A 16,361-nucleotide genomic window follows, 5' to 3' on the forward strand; every position below is an offset into this window, starting at 1 on the left:
ACCTTGGTGTTGAATGCAGCCAGATTTAAGCCGTACCTTGATGGTGGAGGAGGCGTAGAGCATGTCCTCCAGGCTGAAGTGGCAGCAGCTGTTCAGGTTGTCTTTGCAGAAGTCCTGTATGAGCTGCAGGTTGTACAGCCGATCAGCCAGCGTCATGTTCTCCTTCAAACAGACATCTGGGAGGGCAGAGGGAGCCATCAGGTGTCAGTGTGACCTCAGTATGAATTTGGTTATAAAACACACCTCGTGGTTTTCAGTGGGCCGATGGTTTTTGTTTGAGATCAGAGATGGGTGCAGTGTGTTAAGTACAATGTTGAGGGTCTTGTAGTAAGGAACTGCTGAGGTTTTAAGCACCATGGTTTGTGACTGACCAATCATGACAGTGTGTTGCATGTCATGAACCTGTGGGTGGAGCTGTGTGTTAATACATTTAAAGAGTAAACAGTGTTGAGTGATTAATCCTTTGTCCCTCCGATGTTTTCATTTCGACTGAAGGCTTGTGTGTGTGTGTGGATATGTATTGTGTATGAGTGTGTGTTTGATGAGCCCACTATCAACACACTTCATTAGCATGTAATTATGTTGTATCTTTTGTTTGTGACTGATCTTTGATCTAATGACTGATCCAATCAGGGACAGGAGACAAAATGGCACAAATCAAATCCCCAAACACTGCCAGGTTTTGAAAACAAAATCCAAAAATCTTAATATTTTTCTTTTCATATTGAACATTGTGAGGAATAAAAACAAACAGAATCAATGTGCTCAGAGCTCAGCCATGTCCTTCTTTGGTTGGAAAAAAAGGGTTTCTTTTCAGCATGTAGTTGAAATGTGTTCTGAAAACCGATTTACCATTTTGTTTTTAATGGGCAGAAACAGTTTAAAAAGAAACATTCAGTATTTTCATTTGTATTTGTTTTGGGGAACAGAGCTCTTGAACTACTGTGGATAAATTACACCTTGTTCTACGTTGCAGGACGTGCTGTCCCAAACCAACACACACAACTTTTACATTAGCCCACACTAACTGTAAACTCCTTACCGTCCAATGATAGCAGCTGAGGGCAGTAGAAGTGCAACAGAGCGCCCAGGGCCGAGCCGTCTGTGCTGTCTTTCAGCAGGTTGTCCACTGGGGGGATCCAGGGAACCAGCTGGGTCGAGGCCGGCTCCTTCCTGTAGCGAGCCTGCATAACATAAAATACACACCTATAAACAAAACTGCATTGTGCAACATTAATCTGCCTACAACTACAGTACCTATTGGGCCAGACACGTCCTATTGTTTCTTTTTTCAATCACAGCTGCTAAATGAACCATGTATAATCATGCAACAGCTGTATCTTTATTTTCTCTTTAAAGCAGCAACACTTTAGAACACATCAAGGCTTCATTAGATTTACTCATGTACGAAGTGTGTAGTAAAATGTTTTAATAGAGAGCCCATTGAAGGCCAATGGCGTGAACATATACATACGACGTTCCACTAAAACACACACATTGTTTGAGGCAAAGAGAGACAATGTTACAAGAGGGTCTACAGTGAGAACTGGCACAGGGAATCTGAAACAACTCATGCCAAATGCTCCCAGACATCCCATTTCTGAAATGAAATTCTAATAAAATTAATCTTTTTTCCTTTTCTTTTGGCTAATCCCTTGGGACCTCTTCAGTGGTTCCCCAATGGTGTCTAGTCCCACCGACAAGGACCTTAACATTAGCAAATACAAGGAAGTATGTATTGAGAGTTCATATAGACATATTCCTAATGTCTGTATACCACGGATTTCAATAAACGTAACCTTATACTAAACTGCTGTTAAAAGGGACTGAATAAGGATAACTGATTTGTAATGTAATTCACACTCTACTGCTTTATTTTAATGGCAAATAATTACATGTGTTACATTTTCACAATTTCTTTTCATATTCTTGATGTGTACACTCACATGCAGCACAAGGGAATACTTGTTAATCAGAACACGGGAAGACAGAGAAAAGCTGTGTTTATGCAACAGTGATAAACTGATGGCAATCAAGACAGAGAGAAGTAGGAGGGAGCAGAGATGGTCACTATGGATACACAAATGAAAGAGCGTAGCACTGATTAGTTGACTTACGGGCACAAGCTTCATGTACCACTTGGTTGGAGACTGCAGCAGCACAGCGACAGAAAAAGACAACAACAAAGAAATACCTGTTAGTGAGATTAGTTGGTAATGCGATTAGTAATACAAGGAAAGACATGACAGCAGTGAGATAAAAGGAAGAGAACCTGTGTGTTATTGAGAGAGCACGAAAAGCAGCCCACACAACCCAAATAACCCTGAAATTGTGTTTAGTGTAATTTAGTGTTAAGTTTTGAGTGTGTATCTTATAGGCCTTTGCTGCTCATACTTCTACAGGATACGAGTTTAGCTATGGCCAGATCAAATATAGGTTACTTTGGAGGTTCAAATTCATCATTTATCTCAAATAAAATGGCACTGCAACTAAAAAGTGAACAATAACAGATGAAACATTTCAAACCACACGTGAAACAAATGCATGACAACACATTGGATCATTAGACTAGATTTAGAAGACTTTTGACCTGAGACAACTCTTACATTTTGGTAGCCACAGTAGCTTGACTAAGCCAGTGTGGAATCTAAACAGGCTGTTCTCATGAACCATTCGTAAATATAGCTACGACAAGTAATGCACTGTAATGCATTCCACGTATATATTACTGTATGCCCCACATTGACTGTCGCTGTATAAGAGAGTGAAGATCCGTCACGTGACCGGCCAGCGGCCGCGTGAATTGTTGTGCATACGTTTTCATACGATATCATACCTGCTCATTAGAATGCATTGATCTAAAGCTGTATGCACAAACTGCATCAACAAAAAATGGCAAGGCCTTTTGATAATGTCTTTTCATCATTGCTGTTAGTTGTCAATTCAGTTGTTTTGAAATGTAGTTGTTGTAAATTACTTCTGAACAGAAATTAGCTGCATTTGTAAGTTAAAAAAAGAAAATATGTTTGATGTATGCATGTATGATTCCTCTAGCGGCTGATGTGCCCATCAATAGGCATGCATCCTTCTCTCCTGTGTGTAAAAGACACACTCCCTGATATTGTTAATCTGAGTTCACTGCTGATTATTAGGGGACACTGTATGGCACCAACAAAATCAGGACATATATCTTATTGTCGCTAAAGAGAAGAGCATCAGCTAAATACCCACAGTAGCTAAAAAAAACCAAATAACAATCCCACCGCATACATGTAACCCAACTGTCAGCAATCCACTAACAGTGTAAGCTGATTCCAAAAGAGGAGAGGCTTGCCTCAGTTAATAGCTAATTCCCACACTACCTAGAAGTATCAAAGAACCAAATGTGAGTGCCAGTCAAAGTGGCTGGCAAGTGCTCAACTTCAACTGGTGAGCCATGACTTGTGAGAAAATACAGCTGCTTTGTACTGAAAACCCCAAAATGAATAATAAAGACAGCAAGAGGATGAAAAGATCAGTTGTAGCCTTCTTGGATTTTCCTGATTTGATTAACGTCACAGCCCCCCTGAATGGTAATTTTAGTCACCAGTAAGAGTCTGATGCAATCAGAGGAACACGTGATGTAATCTAATAAACAACATATTAGTTAATCCGTTTTATACATTTGCTAGTGAATGGACTGCCTTGGCTTACCTGTCATACAATAAAAAGAGTATTAAAATATCAGATTATAGTGGAATGCAGAAAGGATCCATGATAAAAATAAAAAAATAAACACATTTTGTGTATTTCTATCCCTCTCAGTACAACATCTGGAAAGTGACAGTGAATAAATACTGCAGGGTATATATATATATATATACATATATTGAGCATAATCTAATACCTACTCTATTTCCTGCATTGTTCACACAATAATATGTGAGCTCCTTTCATTATTGGGCCATGTTTTTAGCAGATATTTGTTGTCACTTATGTTGTCATAATTACACACATTTATCAAACACAAGAAGACAGGTTCCTGGACACTGCATCTAGCATGTTGTACCTAGCAAATTAGGTTATTGTGTTAGATGTCTTTCAAAACAAGACAAAGATGTATTGATATTAGAAAGGGTATTTGTAGGCAGAGAGGGAGACAGAGGATAAACTCTGCCCTTACTTCACCTCATGGTACTTTACTTTGTTGTTTTTATCTTTTCTTTCCATGTCCATACTGTACATCATGTTTATTGTATCTTCTATGTCAAATGGTGTCTGTAAACCATTTACAATACATGAGATACCTTATGTTTACCTGTTCAAGGCAAATTACTTTAAATGTACGCGTAAAGGTGCTGTAGGTAGGATCGTGAGGATCCAGGACTTCCAGGAAAATTTGAACATCGACAACTTCTCAGTCCCTCCCCCCTTTCTGCTAAAGCCCAAAACCGTCTCCTAAGCCCCTCCCCCCCACAAGCGAGAATGAATGCGTGTGCATGGTTAGACAACCCCCGGCCCTGATTGGTGCATCTGAAAGGGGAGCTGTGGATTTTTGCAAATCGCACTACAGGCTGGAGGTGGTGCCAGAGGAGCCGGATTTTTCATTTAGTTCTACTCGAACATAGGTTCAGTTTCAGCAAATATGACAGAAAGTTAGTTTTATAAGTCTTACCTACTGCACCTTTAAATATATGATATACAATAATGCAGGACTAATATTCAAACTAAAATAAGGTTTAGTCAAACAAAAACTTTTATGATAACAGCTCAAATTCTACTGTTTCTGCTTATGGATCTTTTAGCTTTTTCATTTATTTTTCAGAAACAGTAACAGTGAGTTTGCTTGAGATGAGTTTGGGGTTTTAATAAAGGATGGTTTTATGATGCAAATGGCTACAAATACCAGCGTGGTCAGCCCGAACTTTCAATGATGGAGTATTCTGAATACACTGCTGCTCTAAATCTTGCTGCCCCAGTTTAAGAATAAGATGGAGGAGATGAAGACTGTCTGCATCTAAAGTGATGATCCTAAAATTGTGGGCTGAGCGGAGTCAAACAGAGTTTAGAATCTGTTATAACCACCAATCAAACCCCTGGGGAGAGCTAAGGCCCTCATCTATCATCTCCTTACAGAAGACACACACACACACACACACACACACACACACACACACACACACACACACACACACACACACACACACACACACACTATACTTATGAGTATGTACTATGTACAGACACTTGCACCCCGCCCATCTCCACTTCAATCATCCTGTAACTCTGCCAATCAAAGTTCATCCTCTGAAGCCAGAGATGTCTGGCTGAGCTATAGCTCAGCTTTTGAAACTTAAAAGGATTAGTCCTCACTTCTCTGTCCTGACGTTGCCTTTGCACTCCTCCCCTCCAACTCCCTCCTACCCTCCACTCGCCCTCACTCCTGGATTCAGTACAGTAGGTTAAAATAAAAACACTGTTGCCCTGGTGAACTCTAGTGTTGTCCTAGTGGTGTTCACGTCTCTGTCTGACTAAGACAGCGTGACTCACACTGCAGTCATACTGCAAAGACAGAAGGTGGAGGTCTGGGGAGGTGGAAAGTGATGGTGTGAGGGATAGGAGGAGGATAGATGGAGCTGCTAGACACCATGAAAAAATGTTGCCCCCCCCCCCCATATGCTAATCACTGACAAATTCCTCACCTTGTTCTGATTTATTGTAACTGAGAGCCCTATTTATTCGCTTTTTTGGGCCAATCAACTCATTTTATTATGAGGGTGGTGCATAACTAGGACACTAATACTTTGTTTGGTCTGAATGAAAAGAGAATAAAATAAGTGGTTTGTTTCTCTTAGAAAATACTGCATCTTATTGTTAGTTTGGCAACGGAAGAAATATATATTTTTGCTCTGATTGCAGAGGAGGGACAGAGAGTCAGAAAACAATGTGGTTGTTTTATGACCATCCAGAAAAAAACTATGCTCGTGCCATTTTATAACTGATACACATGTAAAAAGTACATAAACTGAAACAGTAAAAGGCAGAAAACAAAACAAAAAACAAAATTAGGATGGAGGCAAAGTCATTATTATATTCAAATAGCCAAGACGCTGACTGTGCCTGCCTTCGTATGCCAACACAGCAAGCAGTTGTTATGCAACATCTCCTGTCTGAGTTAGCAAGAACGCTAAGTATGACACAAATTAAGGTTCATAAACTGTCCTGTAAATGTTATTTAAACCTTAAACAGACAGAAGCAGAATCTGTTTCAGCAGCTGCAGGCAGACAGACGTAGTGACTGATTTAAGACTACTTTGATTCATCTGAAAGTGTGGAACTGCATCATCTAATGACAGTGACTTTTATCACAGTTCAGACCAGAACAATGTAGCCAAGAAAGAGAGAGAGTGGGACGGTCAAACACTCCCTCAGAAACACACACAGACACACAGACACACAAAACACAGAAGGGCTACGGGATTGCTCCGGTGCCGCAGGAAATTCCGCCGGATGCATGTATTTTCCGTTTTCTTCTGCTTTCTTTGTTTTGGAATTTTAAATTCGGTGGATTAATGAGGACTATTTTGACTGCTCCTCAGATCTCCGCGGGGTAAATTGAGACAGCTAGCTAGACTGTCCAATCTGTGTTTTCTCTCGCACAACTATTTTGCAGCAGCTCTGTGCGGAGTCATGTCCGCCCATGACGATTCTGATTGGTTTAAAGAACCAGAGCACGTTTTCCTCCCATCCCAAAATGCTATGTGGAATAGCCAGACCCTCCATCATCAACTTTTGATATTCAGTTTTGGAAAGAGTCTCCTCTTTTTCAACGAGCATAACAAAATCTAATGATGAAATGGTTGGCCACTTGTTTTGTCATGCAACTTCACCAGATAAAAGTAAGTGTGTATGTGTGTGTTCATGTGGAATAGCTGAGGCATGCAGTGCTGTGTCTGCACACTGACTGGTCAGATCAGCATCAAACTCAGTGGAAGTCTGCGCAGCCCTGGGACTGGGAAGGGAACCACACACAAAGTGAGCACACTGCAGTGCTTCAGCACTCAACTCTTTTTTTCAGCACTCAACTCTCTGCAGGCTAAAACACAAGGGACAGGGTTTCAATATTTTCCCTTAGGAAGACTAACTCTAACTCTCCAAACATTCCTGCAAAGCAGCATCTGTAACGGTGTTGTGTCACAGTGTGTTGCCTTTCATAAACTGTGAGAGAGGAAGCTAAGAAAGGAGGCATGACCCCGGGAGTCGAGAGTGGAGGAGTGGAATAGGATCGAGGGCAGGGAAACATTGAAATGTAGAAAAAAGAAAGTATTAATAGAAGAAGCAGGAGACTGAATTGTTGCTGATGTACTTGAACCGAAATGTATCAGGGTTATCTGATATGTGTTGAGGTGGTTGATAACTTTTTAGGTGCCACAGAAACTTGCTAAAAATCTAATAAATAATGCATTGTATCATTCAAAAACCACACAACCGTAACTTTTCTTTCTGGAAATCTGCTGTTGGTGCATAATAACTGATATAGAGGTGAGGAGGAGAAGCATGAAGGATGATTGTGACATCATCCACCCTAACTCCTCCCTCTTCTCTGGTCATCGCTCTGCTGTGTCAGGGTAATGGGTAGCTGTCGCTCGCCATGCTCTGGTCTGACCCTCACTGCCAGACCATAATACCAAATGTCGCATTGACACACAAACATGGATCTGACTGTGAAATTTGCAAGTGGCGATGAAAAGCTTTAATGTGGTATTTTGTAAGATTTAAATTTCAACAAGTGAGTGTATGCATTATTCAGTTTATCATTGAATGATTTATTGCAAATGCAGTATCAAACTACAGAATCCAAACACAGATTACTCCAGTTACTCAAATACATCACACACACACACACACACACACACACACACACACACACACACACACACACACACACACACACACTAGAAATCACTGCTGACACTAGAGTCAGTTATATAACAGATTTGGACTGCAGGCAGTCCCAGCACATGGGTGACCTTGCACTAAATGACTGCTGGCCTAATGAGACCAGAGAGCACTGATGTGCTGGTACAGTTGTCAGGATGGCTAAACTTGTTATGATGTTGAATATGCAGCCCGGTGTTCTCTCTCTTTCTTATTTAATAAATACAGACTGAGCTTCATCTAAAGCTCAGACATATGTGAGTGAGATTTTCTTCGACGGTAGCTGGGCTTTAAGGGCTTAAGATCTTTTCGAGGAAACTGGTCTCAAATATTAAAGTGACAAATATCTGTCAGTCAAAAGCAGAATGTTGTGGTAAGTCCATTAAGTGGAGCCAAGGATTTCAGTTAGCTTGTTTAGAACTGTCCATCAAACTGGCGACGTCTGTATGGCCATGTGGAGTTTGTGAAGTGTTGGGAGAGAGGAAGGGAAAGAAAAACACCCACCCGAGGACTCCCAGCAGGGTCGGCGCTCTGTGTCTCCCTCATCCTCTGCTCCTGAGCCACGATGTCTTTCAGATACTCATTTACCTGAAAGACAGAGGACAAACAAGGCTAAAATTCACAGCCGCAGCTGAATCAATTAACAAAATTTAATATAAGGAACAGACTATGACTAATACTTCATCTTCAGCTCATATTGCTCTCATATAAAGAGTGATAGTAACGTTGAAAAGTAAAGTTGATAATGAAATGTTACTTTCCAACAGTGGAACATTAGCATATGGGCGATATTGAATCAAATGACTGCACTGTGCCAAAGCAATCCTTTATTTTGTTATCATTACTTTATTTAAGAATTAAACGATTTAATTGTGCTTTTGTATTGTGTGTCAACATAAAGGACCCCAATAGAAGTCTGTGTTTAAATGCATCCATTGTAGACGTTTTTGGATTTTCTGAATCAATTGTAATAAAAATTCAATGAATCAAATCTAATCTCATTCAATCCTGCACCGTTGACAAATTCATATGGATCAAGTTAAAGCAGGAGTCAGCTGTGAATTGTGGACCTTTGGAACACAAAGGAACCCCAACAGAGAGCCATGTGTCCGACCAGTAGGACTCCATGACCACACCTGTTAGCTATTGTGAGTGTCTTTGTGTGTGTGTGTGTGTGTGTGTGTGTGTGTGTGTGTGTGTGTGTGTGTGTGTAGCTCAGAGTTGGCAGGAGCCCAGTGTTCCTGCTAGAAGAATGTAAACAGACTGGGCCCTGTAGCATTGTATGGAGGAGCCAGCACCATCTGCATATGCAGGCCATGTAGCCAACCACTTATACTTTAAAGTGTAATTTACACAGAGCATGTCGTTTTTAAGTGCATTAGGCCACATTTTACTGATGTGTAACATGTACTGTAGTCTGTAGCAAATACATTTCATGGACATTTTTTGAAGAGTGTATTTGTTTCCGTGTAGCTCCTACAGAGACTTTACACACAGTATATGTAACTTGGACTAAGCCAAATTATTAAATATTATTTTGTGATTTTAAGAATGTGTTTTGCAAATTAACGTGATAGATCGCCCAAACAACATTCACCACATGTAGGCTTGATGCTTGGCTGTAAAAAACAATGTAGTTTCTCTTGTACATACATACAGTGAGTCATGGACATGCTTTACATGACACATGTAAACACACGGCAATCCTTGCAGAAGTAACAGTCTGTTAAAAGGTTATAAAGTCAGTGAAAACAGTAAAGACCACAAGGATGTTTTCTCATGCTGCGAGTTCACCTGTACACGTCATATGCTATAAGCTCAAGGCATGGTGTGCATGTAACAGATTTGATGGTATTTAGGTCAGTGTTTTTGACTGTAATATCTTGCAACCAAACTGTGCACTGTGGACTGTCAGAGCTCAAGGTCTAACCCAATGACCCTGAGTGATGCTATCTACAGTAACTTGTGTATAATATGACCACCAGCCTGCTCCTTGGACAGCAATGACCAGTTTCTCACAATCTGTCCTTGTAGTTACAGTAAATCTGTCATTTGAAAAAGATATACCCACCTTGTTGATCCAGGTGGTCACTGCGTCCTCTGTGTCATAAGGTGTTTCCACCTCAGGGTCGTAAGACGAATACTGACCAATGCAGGCCATCACCTTCTCGACGCTCACCATCTCCACTGTGTACGCCATCATCAGAGTGTCGATCATTGCCAAGTGAGCGCTCTGGAAGAGAAAACAGTAAAGAGAAAGATTTAGAGGGTGAAAACTAGGGGTGGGAATAACCAGAGGCCTCACGATACGATATCATCTCAATACTTATGTCATGATACGATATTAGTGCAATTTTAAACATATTGCAACATTCTGCCATATATTGCACTTTATTGAATTTTTTCCAACTTCAAATGTTTCCCAATTTTAAATGAAAATATCTGTTTTATCTAAAAAGATACATTTCTCTGTTTGTTCATCTCACTTCATTTTTAAAAATGGGATTGTCAAGCAGACAAACTGACCAACACATATACAGTATAGTAAAAGATCAATACTTGGCGTCTGTGTATCAATACAGTATTGCCATGGAAAATATCGCGATGCTATGCTGTACCAATAATTTCCCCCACCCCTAGTGAAAACAAGTAGCTTTGATGTAGCTGGTGATTCCAGCTGATGCTTGACTGTGGTTAATTTCCTGCAGATAGTATATTTGAAGTATTTTAGCCATTGAAGGTCAAACCCAACTGCAAGTTGGCCAGGTGTAAAATGGTGTATGATAAGAGAATGATAGATGAGGAAATATGCCCAGTTTGTTTCATTGCATCTGAAGAGACAGATCACTTTGCTCCGAGAGGAACTGAAACTTGGACCATAACAGCTTTTTAATCTCAGTGACAGATTGATCTGTCAGACTACAAATAAATATGACACTAACAGAATCAAGATAACACATATGCATAAAAATGAGAATGTCCTGCATGTTATTGACAAAGCCAAAGGCTCGTCAGGTGCACGGAGATGAGAATGAGACATGAACAAGCCACTAAGAAGTGTGTGAGCTAGACTGCAAATAGCCTATGTATCTGAGCAGGTTAAACTTGCTGCCTAATCTTAAAAACCTGTTGTAAAGTTTGAAAATGGCACATCCAGTCTGCCAACAAAATTGTCCAGAGTGGGGGTCGGAGTGAGTGAGGACTCCAAATCCTCTGCTGTACATCTGGAATTGTCGTCAGGCGAACATTCATTTGTTGATGTTGCCCTGGAAACAAGTGCCTTCATCCCTAGTTACAAGACCCAATTTGCCCACAGCAACCGCTACACTTTGAGAAGCCTGAATAAGACATCTTTCTGACAACTGAGTCCAATTAATAGGCATCCATTATAAGCTGCTCTACTCATCTTTATCACTGACTGGAGGGTTTTATTTTGAAAAATTATGAATATAAATCCAACTTTGGACTTCTACTTCTAACCATGGACGGATTACAATGTTCTTAAAAAAATGTCAACTGTGTAAATACAAAATGGGCATTTGCATTTTTCAATCATTTAACCTATTCATAAAAATTAGATGCAAGTAACTCCAACTTCAACTTGTGTAGCATTCCACAGTGTTCACGCATCAGGCTAATAAAGCCAATCTTTGAATGGTATCAACAATCTAAAAGTACTGAAGGTATTGCAAGGGTTACAGGTATGAGAAAAGTCAGATGTGGTGTGTTTGCCCTAGATTCAAAAAATGTCCTGACGAGGGGCAATTTCCTTTGCAGACAGCAGCCCAACACAAATACATAATAATAATAATAATAATAATAATAATAATAATAATAATAATATATTTTATTTGTTGGCGCCTTTCAAGACACCCAAGGACACCTTACAAAACATTAATAAAAACATACATATACAATACATCATCCATAACACAGCACAATATCCATATTTCCTACAAAGTCACCATGAATCATGAAAAAGGAGACGCAATGGCATGACATCCGGAGTTATAGTTTGTTTAAAAAATACAATAGCAGATGGAACAGAGGACAATCTGTATCTATTAGTGCTACCTTTGGGGAGACAAAACCTACACCCTGAGGGAAGCATCTGGAACTCAACATGTAAACGATGTTGAGGAGTCCAAAACAGGTAAGGTATGGTGATGTAAGGATATAATTAAAATCAATTGAAGTCACAGTTTAGTTCCCAGGCATTACTCTGTTTACAAGGAGAAGCTTAATCATTATGAAATATAGCCTACATTACAGACAATATGTCAGTGTCTGTCCACAATAATGAGGGAGAAAGGTAATTTGTGAAACAAAAATGTAATATTTCGATTCAAATTGATGCAAAAAGGAAAGCGAAGAGTCATACGGAGGAGGTCGTGGTGTTGGATGAGTGTATGACTTTAACACAACATGTGTTTACTTCTACCAACAGTCCACCTTTGCTTCCTTTAACTACGATTGAGCTTTTGTGACCAGGACCTTTCCCGAAACGTAACTTCCCTATTAGGGCTATGTATTGGCAAAAATCTGGCGATACGATACGTATCACGATACATGGATCACGATTCAATATATTGCAATATATTTCGATACTGTGCGTAAAGAAAACTAATATTTAAAGTGCCCATATTATGAAAAAAAGACTTTTTCTGGGATTTGGGGTGTTCTTTTGTGTCTCTGGTGTTTCCACACACATACAAATTTTGAAAAAAAACCATCCATGCTGTTTTGAGTGAGATACGGTTTCTGAATGTGTCCTGCCTTCAGTCTCCGAGTGAGCTGTTCAAAATCGGCACGGCTTATGACGTCACAAGCCGAAACGAGCTGGCTAACCGCAACCATTAGCTCGTAGCGTTAGCATTAGCGTAACGCTAATACTAACGCTAGCATGCTACCTCGTTCTCAATAGCAAAGCACTGCAACAACACACACAAATTCACCATAATCTACAAAAGAACTACTTACATGTGCACCCTCATTTAGAAGTCTCCCAGTTAATCCTGCCTTGTAACTGACCGAAGTTGTAGAAACAGCCTTTCTTTTACTGTCTATGGAGCTAGCTAACTGACATGATCTACATCTGAGCTACTGCGCATGTGCAAGTGCAATCAAAGATAGTACAGAAGAAGAAGAAGAAAAGAGGTCTCACTCTGTAGTTAAAACAGAGACCAGGTGAAAAGAGGATCTGCAGCAGTGAGAGAGAGCTGTGCAGTACAACAAAAATATGGTGTTTTTTGAAAATTAAACCATGTAAACCTATTCTGGTACAACCTTAAAATACAATTATGAACCTGAAAATGAGCATAATATGGGTGCTTTAAAAAAAGACATGATGTTCATAAAAGTAAATGAAGTTTACTTTAGGTAAACAATTCAGTACACAGAAAACCAAACTGCCAGTTTGGGATTGTGGTTTACAGGTTCTTAGTGAGCTAATTTTTATATGCTAAAGTGGGCCAAAGTTTAGCCATTGTTAGCTTCTAGCAAAAAGTCAGGCACTGCTAGGCACTGCTAGGCAAGGACACTAGTGGTGCGTCTCAGCATAGCCATCTAGTGGTAGGGGGGTTAAACACAACATAAATGTGAACCACTGTCTTACATGAATCTTTTTAACGTAAAAAAAAAAAAAAAAAAAAATATATATATATATATATATAATTGATATTGCCGTTTTGAAAATAAATACAGTATTGCAAAATAAAATATCGCGATACTCAAGTGTATCAATTTTTTCTTACACCCCCTATGACCTAGTCTAGACCTTCTACAATCATAGTTAGACTTGCTCAGTGGCTAGCCAGGTCCCTATGGTACCAGTGTAAAATATATCTGAGGAGGTTCTGCTTGGCCCTTTTCTGTTTTTTTAGTTTGTAAGTTTATTTTTATTGGCCTAATTATCCCATGCTAACTAGCTATGTTGCATTATGATACAGATGTTATGAAAGGCAAGATTAAAGCAGCAACAATTATTTATAATTAGCATAAACACATTATTTCTTTAGATCAAAACAGACTGATACAGAGTTTTTCAAATAATCATAGTCAGAAAACAGTTCTAACTCTAATACTCATGCATGTTGACATACAGAGCACATTTTAAGCAAGATGCTCTACTGACATATCACTTTCATTTGCAATGTGAGTGGAAATAGAAGCTGAATGTGGAAGTATAACATTGTCTTTACTGCACCATGGTGATATGGTGTAATCTGTGTATTTTAGTTCTTGGCTCCTACCTTTAGCTCCCTCTATAGTGCCTTCACCACCACACATTACCCAGGAATCATAACGCTAAATATTTATAGTTTAGCGGCAGGATTTCCATGAGCTAACCCGTTTAATCGGCCATAAAGTTAAAGCGGCCCCTTGAAGATCCACAATGATGCAGTGCACCAGAGTCAGAGAAAAAGGAACAATGTATTAAACATATCACTGGAGGTTTTTATGGTGAAAGTGATGTTAAAGAGCTGTGTTGTTCGCTCACTCTGTCACTAACAATGCCAATAATAAAGCAGTGCTTAATATCCTCTTGGACTATTCATGTTAAAAAACCTGTGCCTTTTGCATATTATTCCTTTATGTAGATTTTTTTTTTTTTAGTGTAGGTCATTTGTGTGATGACAGCTAGAAAAACCAAGATAGTTTCTTTCCCCAAAAATATAGCATGATAAAGTCAAATTGGCTGTCAAGTTAGCAACTATATTGTGCATTTTTAGCTCCGAAATGAATTTGCTGTCTGACAATGCATTCACTTAATGCTTATTTCTCCTATCTCTGATCTGGCAACCAGGCAGCAAACCAATCCCATTTAATAATACACTGCAAAGATGTTTTCTATTGGCCTTCATTTAGCCTGTCAAAACATTGTAAAAGAGACAAACAACCAAATGCAGACACAAACACACACACAAACACACATATACACACACACATACACACATACACATCCTGTTATCTGTTATCATTAGTTACAAACCTGCCCTGTATTTGTATTTGTTCTACAACAAATTATCAACTCCGGGCAAGACCGATTTCGGAAAGGCCAAGGGACCAGCTTCATTCCTCAAAGGCCTCTTTACCTCCTGACTCATCCCTTCTGTTGAGCAATATAATGATATTGATTCGGATCTGATTTGGTCTGATGAGATAAAATGACAACAATAAGAACTAATCTTGTTTACTATACCACAGACTTGCAGTCTCTAATCATATTGAGTGTGGGAGGAAGAGGCTAGTGTAGGACCACATGCTCATTCCAGGATCCAGGTGTTTTTGACACCGGGATCATGCATACTTTATAATGTGACAAAACAGCTTCTTTCAGCACTTAAAAGTCATGTTTTAGATGTTAGCAATTAGTGTTTGGATAAATTGTTTAAACTTGAAAGTGCATACCCACAGTTTCATTCCTTCTCTGCAAACTCTACTAGGTAAAAAAAAGTAATTAAATGGACAAAGAGAACAGTGAAAGAGAAGGAGGACCCACTACAAAGACGATGAAGAGTGATGCAGACGAAGGGAAGCAGTTTACACAGATTCAGGTAAAAATCTAATTATTTTGACCTACTTCTTTTTTTTAAAGATTATTTTTTGGGGCTTTTCCGCCTTTAATGGACAGGACAGATAAGAAAGGGGAGAGAGAGGGGGAAGACATGCAGGAAATCATCACAGGTCAGATTCGAACCCTGGACCTCTGCGTCGAGTAATAAACCTCTAAATATACTATATATATATGTGCGCCTGCTCTACCCACTAAGCCAACCCGGCCACATTTTGACCTACCTTTAATTACTAATAAATCCTGAAAGAAAATTCAATTCAGGGCATCATTTATTTTAGCAAGTATTGCTAGTATTGCCTGTTTTTCTTAAAAGCTTAGCCGAAAACATGTTTTAGTATTTGGAACAGCTTGAAATCATGGGGAGAGGAGTTTGAGCTAGTTATTGGGGAGGCTGACTGACATATTTTTCTCTTGCAGTTTTCAAAACATGTTGACCGTGACAAAAAACTGTCACGGTCACATTTAAATTTTGATATTTTCACATTCATTTACTAAATAGTTTACTGGGTTTGACTCTGGAGATCAGTAAGGAAAAGTATTTCAGCTGCACTCAAGTTGTTGACTTGTACTTCAAAGTGATAACACTGCAAAAAACATGTGTTTCTGACAGCTGATGGAGAGGCTGACATTTACTTAGTCCATTTTTATGGCCCCAGATTTACAAAACTGAAAGTCTGAAGGCCAAAATGGCACTTAGGAAACTAAAACTCCTCATTAATATAATTTATAATAGCATTTGTCAGCTGACCCTATAATAGAGCTTCCTAGTTGCATCAAAATAGATGCAACTGTCTCATTCTATTTGAATTCATGTGGAAAATGCCTCTTTAAAAGGTCCTCACAAAGCACATATAGGAAATAGGGTGCC

At 39.3% G+C, this 16,361-nt stretch overlaps 1 protein-coding gene across 2 annotated transcripts in view; it reads right to left on the reverse strand.

Annotated features, from left to right (window-relative positions):
• camsap2a (calmodulin regulated spectrin-associated protein family, member 2a) overlaps nt 1-16,361 on the reverse strand; it is a 52,158-nt gene that overhangs the window by 17,876 nt on the left and 17,921 nt on the right. For both annotated transcript variants that reach the window (XM_078258765.1, XM_078258764.1), the window contains exons 3-6: nt 9,989-10,150; nt 8,422-8,505; nt 1,043-1,184; nt 37-176 (exon numbers count right to left, since the gene is read on the reverse strand). In XM_078258765.1, the coding sequence (XP_078114891.1) occupies nt 37-176; nt 1,043-1,184; nt 8,422-8,505; nt 9,989-10,150 (528 nt within the window). The remainder of the gene's footprint in view (nt 1-36; nt 177-1,042; nt 1,185-8,421; nt 8,506-9,988; nt 10,151-16,361) is intronic.

The sequence above is a fragment of the Sander vitreus genome, chromosome 9 (assembly GCF_031162955.1).
Source record: "Sander vitreus isolate 19-12246 chromosome 9, sanVit1, whole genome shotgun sequence".
Classification (NCBI taxonomy): Eukaryota; Metazoa; Chordata; class Actinopteri; order Perciformes; family Percidae; genus Sander; species Sander vitreus.